We start from the raw sequence: 19,869 nt of genomic DNA on the forward strand, positions 1-19,869 counted from the left end.
TCGCAGGATATTCTTTCGAGACCCTCTCATCACTGATCCTAATTGACTTGTATAATTGAAAAGAGAGTATTCGTTCTCTCCCGTAGGCGGAAATGGCTGTCTATTAAAGGTGTCCAACAGGGATGTTACCTGTGGTCCAGTGAAAATCTCTAGACACTGTTTCTCTGCTTCTGCCCCCTCAAAACAAAACAGAGGGAGATAATGTTTCAAATGGTGAGATTACCAGGATGTGGCACTTGCATGTTGTTTCTTTAAAAAGAAAAATTGGTGTTTTAAAAACAGGATAAAACCCATTAAATTCTTTTTCAAAAATCCACATGTAGTCTTTAAAGCTTATAAGTGATCTTTTTCTAAAGGTGAAGAATGTCATGTACAGTCTCTATACTGTATGTGCTATTAATTAGCTTAGCATAATTGAGACCTTAAAAAGATCTTAAGTTCAGTAAGGTTTAGCTGAAATTCCCATCAAGAAATGCCTGAGACTGGGTCTGATAACCCCCAACTTGAACCTTGTACACTTGAAATCTAATTTTAGAGCACTTTGTTCAAGAGCCATTTTAAGGAAACAATATGCTTTTCTTGACAATTCAAACAAAAGTTTCTAAAGTAGGCAGCCCAGTGAGAGCTTTTCTGAGGCATTTAGGATCTAATTAACTGAAGTGGCCCATTGCAGCTTAGTAGGTATCACCTATGTCTGCTTTTCCACACTTAATATTGGGTGGAACCTTTGTTGGAAAATATTATGTAAACTGACAAACTTCAAAAACTTCATTGGGGAGGAAAATAAAAAAATCTCATTCCTTTCTGCTGCAAGAAGACGCCAGCTAGAGCACCTTAGGCACAAGAAAAGTGGTGGGATTTTGCCTTATGCTTTTAGTTTCCTTGGGTGTGTTTTTCACGTGCTTGACTAGAAATTAATTATTTTTGAGTAATAGCTCTGATTTGAGGAGTCAACATCTTTAGTATTTACTTTCTGAAACTGAAATACTTCCTAGCAAGTTAAAGACACTAGAAAATCTGGCAAAATTTGATTCTGTCTTAGCAGTTTCTGTTGTAGGAGATTGGAAGACATCTTAAGATGTACTTTACAAAATAATTAGCTGGTGCTGTGAAATAGTTTGTATGTTCATCTCTGTTTACAAAGCAAAACCAATTGCGTCTATCCTACCCAAGGAAATAAGCAGTACAGTCTTGGAAATGGAAGAAAAAGTGTATCACTTGTAGTTCACCTATGGGGAATGGAAGGAGCATGCTTTAAAGCTAAGAACTGTGCCAAGAAATTTTTGGTTACTTAATGCTCTGATTAGTCTAAGAAAGCTGAATTGGCCTAATCTCAGCACTCAAATCAAAAATGAATTGCTGTGCGCCTCAGACGTGCAATGACAGTTTATAATGCCTAAAAAGATAGGTATGTGAACGCACTGTGCCCCTTGGGAACTTAGAGGATTGCCATGTCTCTGAAGAAGCTGGAGGAAGACACAGCACTTATCTTCCCACTTCAGATAAGGACATCTTTCATTTTCTCACTGGTGAAAACTTGAATAGAAGGTACATGTTTATGTTGAAAGGACAGGATGCAGACAGCAGGCTGGAGGTTAATGGGTCTTAACAAACCTCCTCCCCTCACTCTACTCTCAGAAGTTGACTGGGATAGAATTAAAAAGTAGCATCTGCTGAGGTTTCTCCTCTGTGTTCATTTAGGAAAGTAATGTGCTATTGAATACTCTGCCTAAGCAGAAATTAGTGCTTCTGTGGTAAAGAGCTGGCCATTTGTTCAGATGCAAATGTTGCACAGTGGCCCTCTAAGTGAAGTTTAAATGATCTTTTTCATGAACCACCTTGGCAACTCCTTCATCTTAGGAACTGATCTTTACACCAGGTAGTGCAAAGAAAATCTCTGTAAAGGGAGATAGGGCTGTACCCTGAAAAAGGGGTTGGCTGACAGCTGATACGGCTTTAAAGCTTCACCTCTACAGGAGTTAACTGCATTTAGTCACCCTCTGATTATATTCTATATTTTCCTAGGAGTTCTCTTCTTGTTTCCTTGTTTTTCTTTAATGCACAACACTTTCAAGGTTCCATATTGTCTGTGTGAACTTGCAGTATGTTTATAAATTTGTGTTATAAAGAGTTACTGGAGGCACAGTCCAAGATAAACCACTGTTCCCTAGGAGGATTTTTGACTTCTGAGTTTGTGTTTGCATTCCTCCAGGTGATGATAATGGGAAGAAGGCCAACAACCCCAACCACTGTAACTGCATCATAGACCAAATCTTCACAGGTGGACTGCAGTCTGATGTTACCTGTCAAGTCTGCCAGTAAGTAATTTTTTTCTGATTTTGCACTCTGATTTGAAGCTGTACACCCTCCAGTGCAACAGTGTACTGAATCTTTTCTTTCTTGAATACCAATACAATACCACCAAAATACCAGCAAGACAAGAACTGTTTAAATACAGCATCAGCTAAATGCAATCAGTTACTAGTTAACTGTCATATATTAAGACATACCAAAAAAGCTACCTGGAAAGTACCACAGGCTTATGGACATAAACTTTTTACTAGTCTGTAAAAGGTTGTTCTTTTCCAAGTTCATGAGGAAAAGACTTCCAAGATCTCTTTGGTTTTGAAAGTATGTAATTGCCACTACATTTGAAGAAAATTCTGATATGCAACCATATTTTCCTTCAGTTAGGAGCCTCATGTATCATCAGGAGAGGTTTCAAAGAGGCTGATACTAATGTAATCTCAGGTACCAACAAGTGAATGTTTTACAAGAGTAAGGAAAAACGTATTTGTTGTTCTACTCTGGGTACTGGAGCAAGTTGACTTCTCTTTCAAGATGTTTGGTGTTGCCATAGTGCAGAAGTCAGAGTTCTTGTTTTTTGTTCTGTCTTGCATTCTTTATAATTACGCACGCTGTCCTGCAGATAGACTGTTGTACTGTGCTTGTTTGAATCTGCTTTTGTTCTCAGTTTCCTGGAGAGATTTGCAGAAGATTTACTGTAAGGAAAACGTACGAAATGTTATTCTTTGCCTTGTAGAGCCACAGAATCCTTATATGATAATAAAAAGCTTGATGTGTTATGACACAATATTAGCATTGATGAAACTTTAACAAAAGTTTTCTCTTGAAAATTGACAACTTTTGCACAAACGAAGCTGGAGAAAAGGCAGACTATTGTAGGCTTAGTGAGATCACAGAATGAAAGTACTAGTTTTAGACGAAGAGAGAACTCAAAAAATCAGCATAATGAGTACAAACAGAAAGTGCATCCAAACTAGGAGCTTAGACCCCTGAAGTTCTGGAATGCTCTTAAAAATGTAAACACTAGAAGAAAATATTTGAGTCAATACAAGTTAAAATTTTGAGAAGCTTTTTCCATAGTCTAGCTGTTGGCTTGTCTTCAGCTGTCTTGTAGAGAAATCTGGTTGAGAACATACGCTACTTCTTGGTGCAGTTATTCTTTGGCCTCTCAAATTCCAAATGCTGTAGGAGACGCTAACATGAACTGCAAAGCTTAATTCAGTGCGCTACTGTTTAGCAAAAGTGTTTGGGTCTCTCTTTAACAAAGTAGCCTTAAGCACCATCTTCCGTGTCTTGACCAGAGAACCATGCTCCTGAACTAGTTGGATTGCACTAGCTGTCATCACAGATATTAGCTGGTTTATACTGGTCAGTATGACCACTACCTCTATCTCTGAGTAACCCTGCTTGTTCACTTTGAGTCACAGGACTCCAGTGAGTGGGAGAATGTATTAAATGCATATATTTTGCATTTAGTACATCACATACGTTCTTCTCAAACATATGGCTTTTAAATTTTCAGAAAAACAGTCAGTCATGGTAAAACACTCTGGAGCAACTGTATTTTCTGTCATCTTTGAGTGCCCTCTAGGGGTGATGTAGATCCCATAGTTCTTAAAAGTTAGTGTCTGGTGTGCACCCTAAAGTGAGAGAGACTGTTAATTTTCCTTCCTTTAAATATGTGTCAAACTGCTTTCTTTTTCATAGTGGCGTTTCCACAACGATAGACCCATTTTGGGACATCAGTTTGGATTTGCCAGGCTCCTCCACCCCGTTCTGGCCACTGAGTCCGGGGAGTGATGGCAGTGTCGTAAATGGGGAAAGCCATGTATCAGGCACCACCACTCTCACAGACTGCTTGCGAAGGTATGAAATGAGACAAATACAATTTTGGCTTCATTCTGTTCTCTAGGTGGCACTGAACAATGGGAGTAAGTGATGCTTTGTCATGGCATTATCCCCAAACAACGTTTTTATACGTATTTTAGGGTTTTGCCGAAGAGAAAGTAAGAAAGCTCAGAACAACAGTAGGCCTAACAATAAGCAATCAAAACTAGTTGCCATATGATGCGAAAAGAAAATAAATTTTACATTGACTGCTGCCAGGCAATGTGGTTTTAAATGATTGAAACCACTAGTGTCTGTCTCCATGTTCTTGGTTGTGTCAGCTAAGCAAGCACATAAAGAGAGCTCACAATGTGTTTAATACTTGTCTAAATTATAACACCAAGTATGAAACTGATTTTGCTCTAAGCAGAACTGAGGGTCAGCTACTGCCAGCTTAGTTGCGGGGATGGCGTTAAGAATTAAAGAAGTGGAGCTTTCAAAAATAAAAGATAATTCTGAGCAGGAAACTTGGGCATCTTGGAAACAGGTAACTGGAGAGAATGTCATGGCTTCATATACAGTTAACTTGGATCTTTCAGCAGATCTGAAAGTCATTCTGTTGTGGCAAATACAAATATTTGTTGAAGGTATTTCACTGAAGAAGAGGTTACCTGTAGCCTGGGGCGATGCTAATCCTCCTGAAATAAAAATTCATAGCTTCTGACATGATTTCTAACCTTCTTGATACTTTTAAAATCAATAATTTTAAGAAAACAAGGGAATTAATATAAATGAGAAATTGATGATGCAGGAATGCATCAGGAGGCAAAACCAGTTGGATTTTGGAGATTTTCTTCAACATGGGGATTAGTAGAATCAGAGAGAGATGGTGACAGGGAAGGAAAAACATCCAGGTTAAAGGTACTGTCAAAGAGTATGGATTTTGGAAAGCAGTTGAACTCTAATGGATAAAGAGGATGGGTCTAGGTTTTTACCCACAAATTAGCAAGCAGGTTGAATATTAGATTGTAACAAGGAAGGTGCGTAACTTCATGTCAACCAGTGTGGCCATGCAACTTGAAGTTGGCTTGAAGAAGGAAGGATTGAGCAGGAATATGACAAAAAACGAGAAAGATGTAGGTGCTTCTAACAACAATACCAACAAATTTATAAGCCTTTTTACAGACTTGAGAGAAGGAAAAAAAAAAAAATCAAAAAACAAAACCAAAACCAGAGAATGGTGGTACATAGGCTAGGTAAAGGAAATCTTGTTAATCAGACAAGAGGGGAGACCAGGAGGCTGTGATGATCATTTAATGCTGGAGGCTGCATTGGCCATAAATAGAATGAGGCAAGGTAGGGTTAGTGACAAGCTGATAACGTGTTGCACTCACATGCTTAGTGTGTGCATTAATGTAAAATGTTCAATTACATTTCAAAATACTTCAGCTCAAAAATCCTAGTTGTAAAGCAGCCTCTGGGGAGATGATTTATTTGCCCTGTGGAAGTCTAAACTTCGAGGAAAAGACTTAGCAGTCCATCCTCCTAGCTTTTTCTGAGCTGACAGTTTCTGAAAAAGTGAGAGGTATTTTGCTTTAGTGTGTTGTGAGAACACAGAGGTGGTATATTTTCTCTGAGCAGTTCCCTATTCTGTAACGGTCTCTTCCTATAGCTCCCTTGAGCAGTTTTGTCTGAAAATTTTGAAAGAGATTTTTCTAGTTGTCAACACTTGGGTTTTCTTAGAAGATATCTGTATTTTGAAAAGAACTTTGTGTTTATGGCCCTTTCCATCTCAGAGCTTTGATCCTAGCCCTGGAGGGCTACTAGCTAGAAGAGTGTCCTGCAGACTAGCATGCAGCTGAGCACAGAAGTAGTGTCATCTTCCTTCGGAACTTCCATATCAATGTTTTTGGTTTTGAAAACAAAAGATCTTTGCTTTCTGTTTGAAAATTAGCTGTCCTGTTGTAAGAGATGAACTAACATTTAGCTCCCTTCTCAGACACTGATGCCTTTCAGTGCAATGTTGCCAAGTAGAGCAATGATAAATGTCAGATTTGAATATCTGAACCATAGCACTTTACGTTCTTGTAGGTGTTGAGTTTTTTCAAAATGACACTTAAAAGGCTGTGAACTCTGTCTCTTGTGGTGCCAGTGACCCACAAGTAAAAGTAAAAGAAGCGTTTTCAGCATGTGTGGAAAATCGTCTGATTGTTTTGTGCATCCCTTTGCTTTTTAATATTTTTTTCAGGTTTACAAGGCCAGAACATCTAGGAAGCAGTGCCAAAATCAAATGTAGTGGTTGCCATAGCTACCAGGAATCTACCAAACAACTCACTATGAAGAAGTTACCCATTGTGGCCTGTTTTCATCTCAAAGTAAGTTCACAGGGGGCAGACAGAGCAGAGGACATGTATTCCTCTCTGAGAGGATGGGCTGAATTCCTGGACACATCTTCTGGCTTTCACTGACTAATCTTTTATGATATAAATTAATACAAAGAACAGCTTGCATGCCCAGCTAGATTTTCTATTAAGATCGTATTACATTATCTATAATGTAGCTTTGCAGTATGTCTGTGGGAACCTAACTAATCAGAATCTAGAAACAAAATCAAAGGCTAGTACAATACCTGAACCAGCGTAGAAACCGATCTTCAATAACACTTAGTCATCCTGCATGGTAAAATTTTTACCCTACGCTTCTACTGGAAGAACGCCACAGAGGAACTCTGTGTTGAAGGAAAAGCACGAAAAAGTTATTGGTTGCAATGGAGAAGGCTTCTTGTATCCTCCCAACTGTGATGCAGTTTTCAACATTTCCAATCCAGATTGTCAGATGCAATGATGGGAGATAATGTCATAGCTGCTGCCCTCAGATAATTTAGTCCTGTACAATTTATGTCTTAAATATAAAGAGTATGACTGTGGTGCAAAGTAGGCGGCTATTGCAGATGAAGGTCATTCTGTGTCAAGAGGCAAAGGGTCCTTGAAAAGTGATGCCACAGGCCTTTGTAGAAGCAGCCACCATAGTAATTTAACTGCATCTTTGATCTGCTTGAGCTTTTCAGATGCAGACCTCTAAGGTCTTGAGTGCCTCCTGGGACAGAATGACAAAGTCCTCTCACTGCTAGGCAGCAACTGATAATCACTGGCCTCAGCTCTGACTGTGACCAGTGTTTCAAGAAACTGCTTATCTGATGATGATATTAATGTCACATGAGCTCCATAAAGAAAAGCAGCATTTTACCTACCACCATGGTGGCTGGGAACAGATTTCAGAACGGCAGCCTATATGCTGTGTACAAATGAAGGCGTGTATCACTTTTCTTTCCGATTGGGGAACGGTGAATTGAAAGAACACACGCTCCAGCCTTTTGCTCCAGAGACTTTGTTCAGTTGTTCAATTCTTACATGGTTTCTAGGCTTTGAACTGTGGTAAAACACCTGGGTAACTTTAATAGTGTTGGAATGAGACCTTTATCTTGTAGCTGTCATGGCAAAGTGAGTGCTGAACTTTGCTGTAGCATGCAGGCAGTTTTTCTGCTTTATTTTCCAGTAGCCCTCTAAGCTAGGTCAGTACGTTCATACTGGAAAACCTAATAATCTGTGTAACTATAGTGTTATGGTCTCACTGAGCAAGTCACAGACTGTATTCAAGAAATTATTGTAGTTTGGAATTGTTAAATTACATAGCAACTCCGTGTCCAGTGTAGCAGCGATTTAAAATTTATTTTCAAAATCTGGCTTGTACAGAACCTTATTAATGAAATGCAGAGGTCTTGACATGAAAACAGAATGCCATAGGAAGGTCTGTATTTGTGAGAAAGGATTGATTCTGCTTTCTGCTGGAAAAAGGTGTTACAGGTAGAAAGAGTTCCCTCTTCTGTAATTTGTAGGCCTTTTCAGACTGTTTGGGACAATCATGCCTTCAGATGTTCACCCCCATATACCATCAGTTCTTCAGTTGCATCTTGAGTATTAACCAAGATGATGCGCAATATTATATGCCAAAGATACTAGCCTGACTGGAATAGATAGTAGCACAGTTCATTTGTTCTTTGGCTGGTTGTGGTCTTCCTGAAGAGCATTCTTGCATGACTGTCTTGAGGTTTCAGGAGTGCTTGGCTGGCTGCTTGGCTTTTGGAGGGAGTTTTGGGGGTGTGGGGCTCTTGTTTTTATTTTATTTTTATTTTGTTATTGCAGAGTAGTTGGCAAGATATACCTAGGTGATTCTGCTCTTTGGGCAAGGCAGTGTGAACATGCTCAACACCTTTCCTATACTCAGTTCAGTATTTGCGTTATCCAGAATAATGGAAGATTTTTTTGAAAATAAATTACTTGTCCTAAGTGATTGTGTTGTCCTGTCCATGCAAAATGCAAATTTCATTTCATGTGTTAAAGCAAAAAAGAAACACGAAAGATAAGAATTACAGAACTCTCAGCTTTTCATGTATGGATCTGTTGCTAGGGAATTGTTATGGCACCACAATTGGAAAATAATTAACTTGAAGTGTAAATAGAGCAGAATTTCTGAGAAATGGGGAGAGAAGCTGCCTTTAAATAGAAACTCATTCATCTTTTTCTGGTATTGGTTCCTGTTTCCATTTAATGTTCAATTGAGAAGATGAGGAGAGGATGGTGGGTATTGCAGGCTCCTTTTGGCGGAGGGACAAGGCTTTTTTATTATCATATTCCATTTTTGCCTTAATTTGAATTGGTATTCCTGTGTAGGCTTGACTCCTGTCGCTTGAGATGATTGGATGGGTGGATTAAGTGTGTGAATCTGATGGCAAGCTCTCATTGTCACCAGTTTTGTGTGTGAGTGTAGGCAGCAGCCATGTATTTGAATAGTGCGTAGTACAAATGAACACTGGTTTGGGTGAAGGCTGTGTGTGCTCTCTCTGTTTAATGTATTTTTTCTTAATGTCAGTTGGGAATAAGTTTGTATGTATAGATATTAAGGTAAACAATCTAATTTAATACTGTGTTTTTTTCCCCACAAATTGTGGTTTATTTTCCTGGTAGAAATGTGTTAGCATTTACACGGGGGTTTCCAGCCCAGATCGTTGGTAGAAAAAAATCTGGGGATGTCCCTGGATACTGACTGCTAATATGCTTTCGTGTTATTGTTCCTAAGCTTAGGACATTTATAAAAGATAGAAAACTTAGTCTTTCTCTAAAGAAAAAAAAAATTCTTCCACTTTGTCTCCAGCGGTTTGAACACTCAGCCAAACTGAGGCGAAAGATCACTACGTATGTCTCATTTCCGCTGGAGCTGGACATGACACCATTCATGGCTTCCAGGTGTGTACCAAGTTCAAAATCCCCCAAAGACCTGGACAGAACTGTTTACCAGTTCATACATGTGCATCATGAAACATGGAACATCCTTGAATCAAGGTTATAGAACAGTATGTATAATGATACTTCTGCTGTAAGCTTCTCCTTGAAATGTGCATCTTTTCTAAACTAATTTCTATTTTTGTGTGCCAGAAAAGGCTTTATATTTAAACGATAATTTTTTTTTTTATTAATATGTGTTACATTTCTAGTTGCATGTTAAATTTATAGACTCAGATCCATCGTGCCTTCAGATCTCTGCTTCGGTCCCATCACCTGAGTGCCCACCCACCAGTCATCTTGTGTAATCAGGCAGACTAGACATAACCTAATGCCTAACCTAGTATTTCTGAAGTTATAAAAATCCTTCCTCTTTATTCCGGCATACAGGCAAATCTCGGGTTTTTTGGTTTGTACCTTCAACTTCTGTTTAGAGAATACTGCAAGAAGAAAAAACATAGTCCAGATTAAAATAGGTATTTCTAATTGATACTTAAACAGAAACAGTAAGACTTCTCCCACCTCCCAGGTTTGTGAAAGACATGACATTTATATAAATACACCTTTATGAAAGGAATTTAATCAGCTCAGTTAACGGGTATTTATCAGGTATTCCATTCAAATATACAAGAGGATATTCAGATTTAATTTATACCTGAAGCAATGTAGAAAGCCCCAAAACATGGCATCTCTTAACACAGGGGCTCTATTTGATGCTAAAATTTTACTAGTAATTTCAAGCCCCACCTCCCCTGCCCCCCGGAGAAAAGTAGATGCTTCTGCCAGGAGAGAAAGGAAAGCCCTGAAGCCCTGTTAAATAGTGTTATATTAAGAATATATGGTTTATTCCGGTATATTGTGGAGATTTTGAGACTTCCCTGTTCCTCTGTGGTGGATTCTCCCTGGGTAGAACAGGCTCTGCTGATGAAAGGTATCGAGCATAATGGAATAGAGATGGGATAATCAGCAGGCATAACTCAGTAATCTGAATTTCATCGGCTATGAAATCAACAGCATAATCCTATTGCTGCTGTCAAAACACAAAATGAATTTACAAGTCAGAGCCAGGATGATTGACCCATCACAGGATAAAGGATTGATGTAATTAGATATTTTCCCAGGTTTAAAATACAAATCTTTTCTTAACCTGTTTTTAAGCTTTCTGGATAGGACATTTGACATAAACAGATCTGTATTTGCAGCACTGAAGCCTGGACCGGGAGGAGAAATGGTGTTTCTTATGTAGCATTGCTGTGAGAACAAATAAAGCATCTTTAGCATCCTAATCAGCAGCCCTTCTCTGCTGCTAAGCAGCATTGTGCCTTTGAATAAGGACCTGGATTTGGCAAACGGGCTGTGTCATGTAAAACCTATTTCCTCGGTTTGGGAAGCCACTGCTTTAAGTGACTGGATTTTTGTGTGTGTGTGTGTTGCAGTAAAGAGAGCAGAATGAACGGGCAATACCAGCAGCCGACGGATAGTCTAAACAATGATAATAAGTAAGTGGTACATTCCATGACTCCTATTGTGAAAGGTAGTTGGCTTCTAGAAGGAGATATACAGTCTGCTGTATATCCTGCAGTGCGAAGTGCATTACCATATTTGACAGCACAGTAAGTCTGAACTGTTGCAAAATGAAGCTTCATTCACTACTATTGCCTACCCTTTCATGGGTTTGTGGCAGCTGACTTTCAGATCTGAAGGTGATAACCCCAGCAGTTGATCTATGAGCAAAATTAAAAGCTATGGTTGCACTATTAAAAGGGATGCATATTTCCTTTAATCCTATTTCTATTGCAATAGCAAAGGGGGTTCCAGAGGACCAAAAGAAAGTTTATAGAACACTGACGCTTAGAGTCCCAAGTAGATGACCCCAGTAATTCGGGGGTCTATTGGTCAGGTATTGATTCCAGTCAGAATAAATGACAGGCTGATATGGGACTTGCTCAAGAATGTAAAGGGAGTGTAATTGAAACCAATACCCATAGCCTTATGGGAATAAAGATGGTCACACAAACCTTATCTCTCTTTTTTTTTTTTTTTTTTTTTAATAAGGTTACAAGTTTGATTGCTACAGTCATGTGCTCATGTTGTGTATTTAAATTCTTCAAGGCACTTCATTTGGCACGAAAAGATTCATTAAGAAACTGGAATCACACAATAGATTTAAAAACTAGCTAACTAGGTCTTAGTGGAGTTGTCCTACAAGCAGATACCAGGCAGGTGTTATGTGTTGTCCTATAGCAATTGATTCATTAGATGTATAGTTTTTAATAGTGTTAGCAAAGATTTGAAAGAAGACACAACTGATCACTTTTGAGGCTTGCACATGACTTGAGCTGGAGAAGTTGTTGACAATGAGGAGGATTAGGTAATGAGAGCAGAGGCTCAGTAAACTGGATGCCAGCGAACAGCTGGGGCAATCTTAGAATCCTCCATCTAGAACTAGAGAGTGGTGTCCATCCCAGTTGGATTAAAGGACTCCACTAGGAAGAGGGTGACTTTACAAATCGGTGGCTCTGTAGACTGTCAGCTGAACAGGTGCCTTGTTGCGGCACCACTGTGTCAAAAGAGCTCTGTGAATTTTGAACATAAGTAGGGTGATATCAAGTGAGATTAGAAAGATTGTTTTACCATTGTGCAGCTGTGTTTGTATCCCAGTTTCAGGATAGCATTTTAAGAAAGAGTTAAAAAGAGTGGAGAACATTTGAAAAAGAGCCGCAAGTACATTTAAGACTGGAAACAAAATCTTACCTTAGAACAAAAGAGCCAAGGGCTTCAGTCTTCTCCTTTTTAGGAAAAGAAAAGGGAAAAAAGAGCAACTTGATCAGTCTATCGGTATCTTTCTTTGGAACAGAGATGTGTCTGCTAGTTTTCAGGCTAGCAGGCAAATGCACAGCAGCATCTGGAAGCTGAAGCTGCATATATTCAGTATTTCAGAATAGGTACAGGCTTTCCAGATTAAGGACAATTAATCAGTACAGCAATTTATCACTAGAAATATTTAAGATTAGCTATATTTAAGATTACGTCCTTCCCCATTCCCATCCCTCACAGGCATTTTTCTGGTTCACTAGAGTAACTAATTCAGGGAAACAGAAGGTCAGACTAGATAATCAGTGGTCCTCTTCAGGAAGGCATCAATATTGATCTATTTTAGAAGAAAAATATTTGGAAGCCAGTATTGGTAAAGCTGACATCAGACTGGAGTGTTGCAGTAATAGCAAGATAGAAAAAGAAAAATGTGGTTCTTTTCCCTGGGCAAGGATGCCCTCTTCCCAGTTAATGTTAAGAGCTGGTGTTTTAGTGATGGATCAGATCTTTTACTATTTCTGTACATGTTTATGAACACAAGCTTCTGCCTGTCTAAGATGTCAGTTGTTTTTCCCCTTTTGATCCACTTATTCACTACCTCTTTTCTGTACCAGGTATTCCTTGTTTGCAGTAGTTAATCACCAGGGAACCTTGGAGAGTGGGCACTATACCAGCTTCATCCGGCAGCACAAGGACCAGTGGTTCAAGTGTGATGATGCCATTATCACCAAGGCTAGCATTAAGGATGTGCTAGACAGTGAAGGGTAAGTTGCGATCTGGAAAGGGGAAAGGAAAGGAAACTTTGACCTTTGTTGGGCTTTCCTTACTTTCAGTTAAAACACCCTTTCATTGTAGAGGAGACTTAATTTCTGTCTTTGAATATCTAATGTCTCTCTCTGTATGTGTCAGTGCTTCAGAATGTTGCTTTATAATCCTGGCTTCTTGAAGGAAGAGGAGGGGAAGGACGAGGGACATCAGCTGACTCTGCAGTGCTCATGCCCAAACTCTTGCTTGCTAATGGAAGTGACTCTGAAAACCAAAGTGATATGATCGTCCAGTGTAGGAGCAGTATTTATCTTCATGACACAATCCAGTCTTTGTCTGCAGAACCTTTGGATTACTATGAGTGTAAAAGATTTGAAGAAAAGCCGTTAAGAAAATACTGTGAACCAGAGTGGCAAGGCTATATGGGAGGCAGGTATAGAACATGAGCTATTTTTTAGCTCATGGCTTTAAGTTGATTTCAGATTGACTTTATGGGTTCAGATATTTGCATTAGACAAGTATTGGGAGTGCAGAGCAGTAGTTTGCAAGGGAAGCATCTTCATGTTCCTCATTTGAGGGAAGCATTGGGGACTGGTATATGTTTCAAGAATAAGGTAACTTAAAATCTGAAGTCTTCATTTTGCATTTTCAACTATGGACTTGGTACTGGAAAGATAAGCCTTTATTGTTCTTGTTTGAATTATTCCTGACATTTCCATGGGTTACTGCAGGCACAGATGTTCAGTTTGTAATTTTTTTTAACAGATTTTCCCATTTTTTCATTTTTTGAGATTCAACCAGGAATCTATCCTATAGTATCTGAATTTTAGCGTTAAATGATTTGACAAGGTAACTTCTGCTTTGAGGTCAGCAAAAAAATGAGTTTGTTTTTCTTCAATAACAAGTGGCTAGCTCTGGTCCTCAGATAGGGTATGTCTGCAGAAGAAACTGCCATAGGCAAGGAAGAGAGGATATGCGACGCAACTGCTGCCCATCCATCTCATTAAAGGCTGGTTTGAGCTCAGATCCACTTTCCCTGGTTCAGATAAAGGCTGACACTAAGTAGATCTGCATTGTCTACGGGAAGTTCCACAGGGCGTGAGATGGAATGATAATAATTGGAAAGTCTCAAAAGTGCTTTGAAGCGTTTTGAGAGTCGTGCAGTGACCCTGTCAGTGTGTGGCATGTAAAGAGTACGTAGAGATGAGTCCAGTTCCCTCTGACGGGTAACTGCTTGAGGGCTGGGCTCCGTTATGTAGCAGTATGCATAAAGTAATTAAGGACAGGAAGAATTTCATCCCATTAAAACACCAGATTTGAGTACAGATTGAGACATTAGATATTTGAGTTGGATTTGATTGGGACACGTGAGTTTTCACCCCCACGCCTGGTTCTTCGTTTTGCTTCTATAACAGTAAAGAGCAGACAGTTTGCAATAATCCTAAGTGTCTGATGCTTTGGTAATGTGACTCTAAAGCAACAGTTGCATCTTAAAGTACCTCAGTTGTGTCATGATAGTGTTAAATGGGTGCTGCCAGTCTAGGCACCAACACGGTCCAGTCTTCTGGAGCTTTCAGGTTCTAAATAGATTGTACAACAAGAGGGTTTGACTGTTTGATGTACAACTGTTCAGTTTTCTGAGTTGCTGGTAAAATTATTTCAGCTGGCTTCCCTCCTTCTCATTCATGGTTACTGTAGGGAACTGGCATGCCCCTGGAATCGCTTCAAATTGAAAAGAAAAACAAAATTAATAGTCCTCATTTTTTATTATCGCATCAATAGAAATACTAACCTGCTCCGACGCATAGCAGAAAGCTGAAACCGTGCCTCTGCTTTCTTGCAGATATTTGCTGTTCTATCACAAACAGTTCCTGGAGTATGAATAGCCTTATCCAGCAGCTTGTCAGACATAAACAAGGAAGAAAATAAGCAAGCCTTCTGAATCGACACACAAACCTACCTGAAATGAAAAGACCCATTAAAAAATAACTAGCACTGAGCTGTAACAGGACCTACTTGACACTGAATCAAATCCTGGCGGAGTAAGAAATGAACAATGTCCATCGTGTATGCAGTCCCGCAAGGACAGAAAGGGGGAAAAAAAGAGGCTACAGTCAGTCACTTAACAGAGGAAATATAAAATGAAAGGAATGCTCTGGGTGGGGGAAATGGGAGCAGAGGAGTCCGGGCACTGGTACATCTCCTACGTTCCTCCAAAATGTGTGTGGGAAGGCAAGGGGTTATACCCTCATCTCCATAAAGTATCTTCTCCATTTGGTGCTTCAGCTCCAACGACCAATCATATAACAGTTAAAATTAAAAATCCAAGCCCATTTTTTATGCATATGGGTCTGAAAGCAGTAGAGTGGAGGAGGAGGGGATGACACAACTAAAGGACTTTGCAAGTATCTTTTTATTTGTGAATTTTAGTTATTAAATAAATACAGTATGAAACTATTAGGCTCTTTTTTTTCAACAACCATAAAAGAAATCCTGGATTGTGGAACTGAAGCTACAGTACTAAGACAGGTTTTCAAGCATGCCTGCTTGCACAGGTAATGTTTAATGCCATCGGACTGCTCATCAAAAGCATCAGCACAGATTATGTTCTGTTTGAGCCCTTTTTTGTTTTGTTTTCTATAAATAGCTATTTTCTTAATTTTTTTCTTTTATTCCCTTTTTCACGAGAATGAAATTCATAAATGCAACCATCAGTAAAAATGAATGAATTGGCGTGTTTATACTGTAAGAGTGGTCTTGGTTCTTTTTTTAAATCTTGTGAATAAGTTTGACTTTCTCAAAATTGCTTGTTTTGTTGTTGCTGGTTTTGGTTTGTTTTTTCCCCTGCTGCCTTCCAAAGGCATATATATGACATGTGAAAGAACCTCGGTATTGAAAAATGTACCATCTGTTAGAAACGGGTGCTGCTGGGGGCAGCATTGAGCGATAGATCTGCTGCTATTGAGCACTTCTGCAGTGCACTCCGTTTTTAAGTAAACAACACATTTTCCTGGTACGTGCTAGGCTGGTTTTGGTTCCTTGGATCCTCCCACATGCATTAACTCCTCACATACTCTTCTCCTCCTTGCAGAATCACAGCCCCCGTGTTGGCGTCCTTAGCTTGCAGCACTCCGTGCACCGGCTTACTCTTGCTTTGTCGCAAACGCAGTTTTGCTCCTTTTCTCCCCCTCCACCGCTGTCTTTTAAAAGCAGCTCGTTGGCTTGTCGAGATACCAGCAGTAACTGCTGGTGTGCTGTATCTTGCTCTCAGGAGGCTGGGCTGTGGATTGAATTGCAACCTGTGAGAGAAACCATTCAGAACACAGAGCTTAAACGAGCAAAAATAGCTTTGTTCTCCCTTCCTTATGGAGCCCGTAGGGAGCTGTGTGTAAGAGTTAGGCGCTGTATAAAAATGGTGTAAGAGCCACACCAAAAAGGTCATTAAGCTCTGCCTGTGTATCCAGACAGCCGTTCTTTGACTTTGCCAGTGTGGTTAAAAACATGGATGAGTCTCACCTTTTAGATTCTGTGCTCTAGAAATGAGTTACAGGTGTCTAACCTGCCTGAGACAGAGGTGGAAAGCGATCTGATTAACAGAAGAAATAGGAGGAAAACAAGGGAAGCGGGTTTGTTTGTCTTTTAAATGAGCATTTTAGAAGAGCAGCCGAACAAAAGGGCAGTGGAATTGCGTTTGATTTGTACACAAGCTGGAAGAGTACAAGGCAGTTTTGTACATCAAGAGATTTCTGCAACAGCTTGCAATAGGGAAGGAAGAAGGGACAACTAATTGAAGCACTCTGAATACCAAATCAGCCATAGAAAACGTACCGAACGGTGTGGGAGTTACCCAGGCAGCCTGATTTCTGCAGAAGTGATAGCGTACTCTGGTTTTGTAACCTGTCTTTCCCTATCATCATGCTTGAAATAATTTTCAATTGTAATTGGGTGCTGCAAGATTTAACCTGAGCGTTCTTGCCGCAAATGAAAAATGGCTGGAGAAATGCAGATGAATGGCGCACCCGCAGGAAGGGGGGCCCCTCCCTCCCCGAATCGGGCACGGTATCGTGCAGATGCTTGACAACGCTTTCTGCTACCTTTTAATAATGCAGCAAGCTTGCAGAGGAAGACAAGAATCAGCCTTTCATTATTCCCAGGGCTGCTGCAGTTGGCGTCCCCACCTCGTCCTGTTGCTGGAGGAGGAGTGCCACCGCGCGGCGGACGGGTTTCGCGGTGCGGGGATGCCTTCGCTTTGTGATGCCGAGGTCTCAGCCTTTGGCTGCTTTTTTTGATGCTGGAGCCTGAACAAATGAATTCTGTTTTCTGCTAGCACGCGCTTGGCCACCGGAGCTAATGCAGTCTGTTTCGTTAATCCTTTAGAAACATTGTTTAGGGACGATGCCAGCCATATAAATCAGCCATAATTTTTTTCCCCACCCCTGTAAGGCTGGTGAAGAGGGCTGTGCTCTGTGCAACCGCACCGGCGCAGATGGTGTTCAGTGGGAGATGGAGAGCAAGGTGGATTTCAGCGCTCTGTTTCTGCTTTCAAAAGCAGAATTCCTGGTGTATTAAAAGCTCTTATTCTTTTCTTCCCTCTGCCCATCCCACCCCTGTGTCTCTCCCTGAATCGTACCAGGCATGTTTCTATTTCCAGTAACAGTAAATCGGCGCAGGTTGCTAGAGGAGGAGAGAGCATTTTCCCTCTTCCTATAAAAATGGAAGAACAGCTGCTGTCATACGAGCAGCACTACCCCTCGTGATGCTTTTTCTCAAACACAGCCTTCTCTTACTCTTCATCTCTTCAGAAGCAGCCATGCGGCTCGTACACTGGGTTTATTCCCCGCAGAACCGAGAGGTTTCTCTGTGCAGAGCTCTCTTAACATCACCTTTAGGAAAACGCCGACCGCAAAGCGCCTTGCTGTGCAGCAAGACGCTAACGAATGGCTGATGAGGTTCTGCCTCCCCAATGTGCTGGCAGACAGCAGCAAAAGGCTGCCGCCTCCGTGAGCAATGACTGCGCTGCTTCAGCTGCTGAACTTCATTTCAGGGAGCAGTTTGGGGTTGACTTGTTTCTTTTGAGGTACAGTTTTATATCGACACAGCTTGGTCTGTTGTGAGGAAGCATCTGCAGAGATGACTGAAAACAAAGACTGGTGCAGTGATGCAGGCTCACCTTGGAGTGTATATTTTGTTATCTGCCAGCAAGGAACACAGCTCTACGTGAGGCACAAAAATAGCCAGAAAGTGGCTTTCAGTATACTATTTTCTTGTCCCTTGGCTACTTGACTGGAGATAAAGCTTTACTTGATGCTGGTGCCTAATGAAAACCTGAGCAAAAGCAGAAATGTGAGAATTGATTAAACCCCCAGGTGGATGCTGTTGCTCAAAATCAATGCCCTTAATTCCATGTAGTTTAACTCGTCCCAGCTGTAACTGCTTGTGTCCCGTACTTGCGATGTCCCTCTGATATTCAAAGCGATACCTCCAGGTGTGCTCTATCAGAGCTGTTGGCCAGTGGCTGCAAATGTGATACCAAATCCATTGATTCCTCTTAGTTTTCCAGCATCAAAGGGTTGTATCTAGGAGCCTGTATATTACTCTCACTGCCAATTTGTTCAAGTTGCTCCATGCTACCTTTTCTTTTATATGCTGGTAACGCATAAAAGGGGAGGGCACGTCTGTGAGAGTGAGGAATGCTCCCCTCTTGCGTATCGGGGCTGGAGGGAAGGACTTGGCTTCTGATGAGCGTTTTCCCCAGTTTCTGGGACACAAACTGCTGCTTTCTCTGTCTGCTGCAGTGAGTGCTGGAGAAACCAGAGAAGCACTAAGCAGCAGCCTGGGCAGCACCGCTCCGCGGGCAGCGTGGTGACGGGAGGGACAGCCCCAGCCCAACACAGGCTCTGCCTCAGTGCGAGGAGGCGAGTGGCCTCCTGGGCCAGCTGGAGCCAGAGCTGCCGCTTGCCAGCACCACACAGGGTGAGCTCTTGTGCTAGCAGGCATAAATGCTTTCCTAAAAGCTTTCTCCTTTGAATAATTGATGCCTCTTGATCCTCAAGAGATGCCCTAATTGCAAAATTGGTGGCACATGTTCAGTTATTTATATCCTATTTTTAAATAAGGTTCTGAATCTCCTTGCACAAGTAGCGTGGCTGGGGGTTCCCCACGGGTGACGAGCGCCTGTCCCTGAAGGTGACGCCTGAATGTCAGCAGGGCACCGAAGCCGGGCTGAAGCTGCGCGTCCCCAGCGCTGCCCGTGGGAGCTCCGTGCTGGGGAGGGGCAGCGTGATGAGGTGCTGCATCTGCTTATGAGGGTTTTCCTTCCGCTGGAGCCTCCGTCCTCGCTGGGGAGCACTTGGGCAGAACGGGGCTGGGGGCTTTCCCAGCCCTGCTGCCGGGGGGATGTGCTGGCGCTGCCCCAGGGCAAGTGCAAAGCCCCTTCGCACCACAGAGGCTGAGAGGGGGAGGCTGCGAGGAGGGGAAACCAAGAAGAGGGAGAGGGGCAGCGCTTTCAGTGCTGGGGAGGCCCTGAGTTGGGAGGTCAAGCTGGTGGGGAGGCCAGGAAGGAGTGGGAGGCCGAGGGAGAGTGGAGGCCATAATGCTGTAGGAGGCCATAGAGGGAGCGGGATGCTGAGCAGTGAAGAGTGAGGAGAGGCCAAGAGGCTTTGGGAGGGCGAGCACGAACAGGAGCCTGACGGAGAACAGAGAAAAGGCTGAGGGAGGTGGAAGAGGAGTATGAGGATGAGCAGGAGCGGAGGCTGAGCAAGAATGCAAGTGGAGACTTTTGGGGAGACTAAAGGGTGTAGGAGACGAAAGGCAGAGC

At 41.5% G+C, this 19,869-nt stretch overlaps 1 protein-coding gene across 5 annotated transcripts in view; it reads left to right on the forward strand.

Moving 5' to 3' along the window:
- The window catches only part of USP22 (ubiquitin specific peptidase 22), a 111,250-nt gene extending 95,473 nt beyond the window's left edge, over positions 1-15,777 (forward strand). For 4 of the 5 annotated variants that reach the window (XM_082311704.1, XM_082311706.1, XM_082311707.1 and 1 more), the window contains 7 exons: positions 2,213-2,318; positions 4,015-4,173; positions 6,383-6,509; positions 9,346-9,437; positions 10,910-10,972; positions 12,902-13,051; positions 14,896-15,777. In XM_082311704.1, coding sequence (XP_082167830.1) covers positions 2,213-2,318; positions 4,015-4,173; positions 6,383-6,509; positions 9,346-9,437; positions 10,910-10,972; positions 12,902-13,051; positions 14,896-14,938 — 740 coding nt within the window. In that variant the 3' untranslated portion in view covers positions 14,939-15,777. Of the gene's footprint in view, positions 1-2,212; positions 2,319-4,014; positions 4,174-6,382; positions 6,510-9,345; positions 9,545-10,909; positions 10,973-12,901; positions 13,052-14,895 lie in introns of those variants that run through there. The other variant, XM_082311708.1, reaches the window with a different exon arrangement.
- Positions 15,778-19,869: the final 4,092 nt, after the last annotated feature.

Source organism: Platalea leucorodia, assembly GCF_965183815.1.
Source record: "Platalea leucorodia genome assembly, chromosome: 5".
In the NCBI taxonomy this organism is placed as follows: Eukaryota; Metazoa; Chordata; class Aves; order Pelecaniformes; family Threskiornithidae; genus Platalea; species Platalea leucorodia.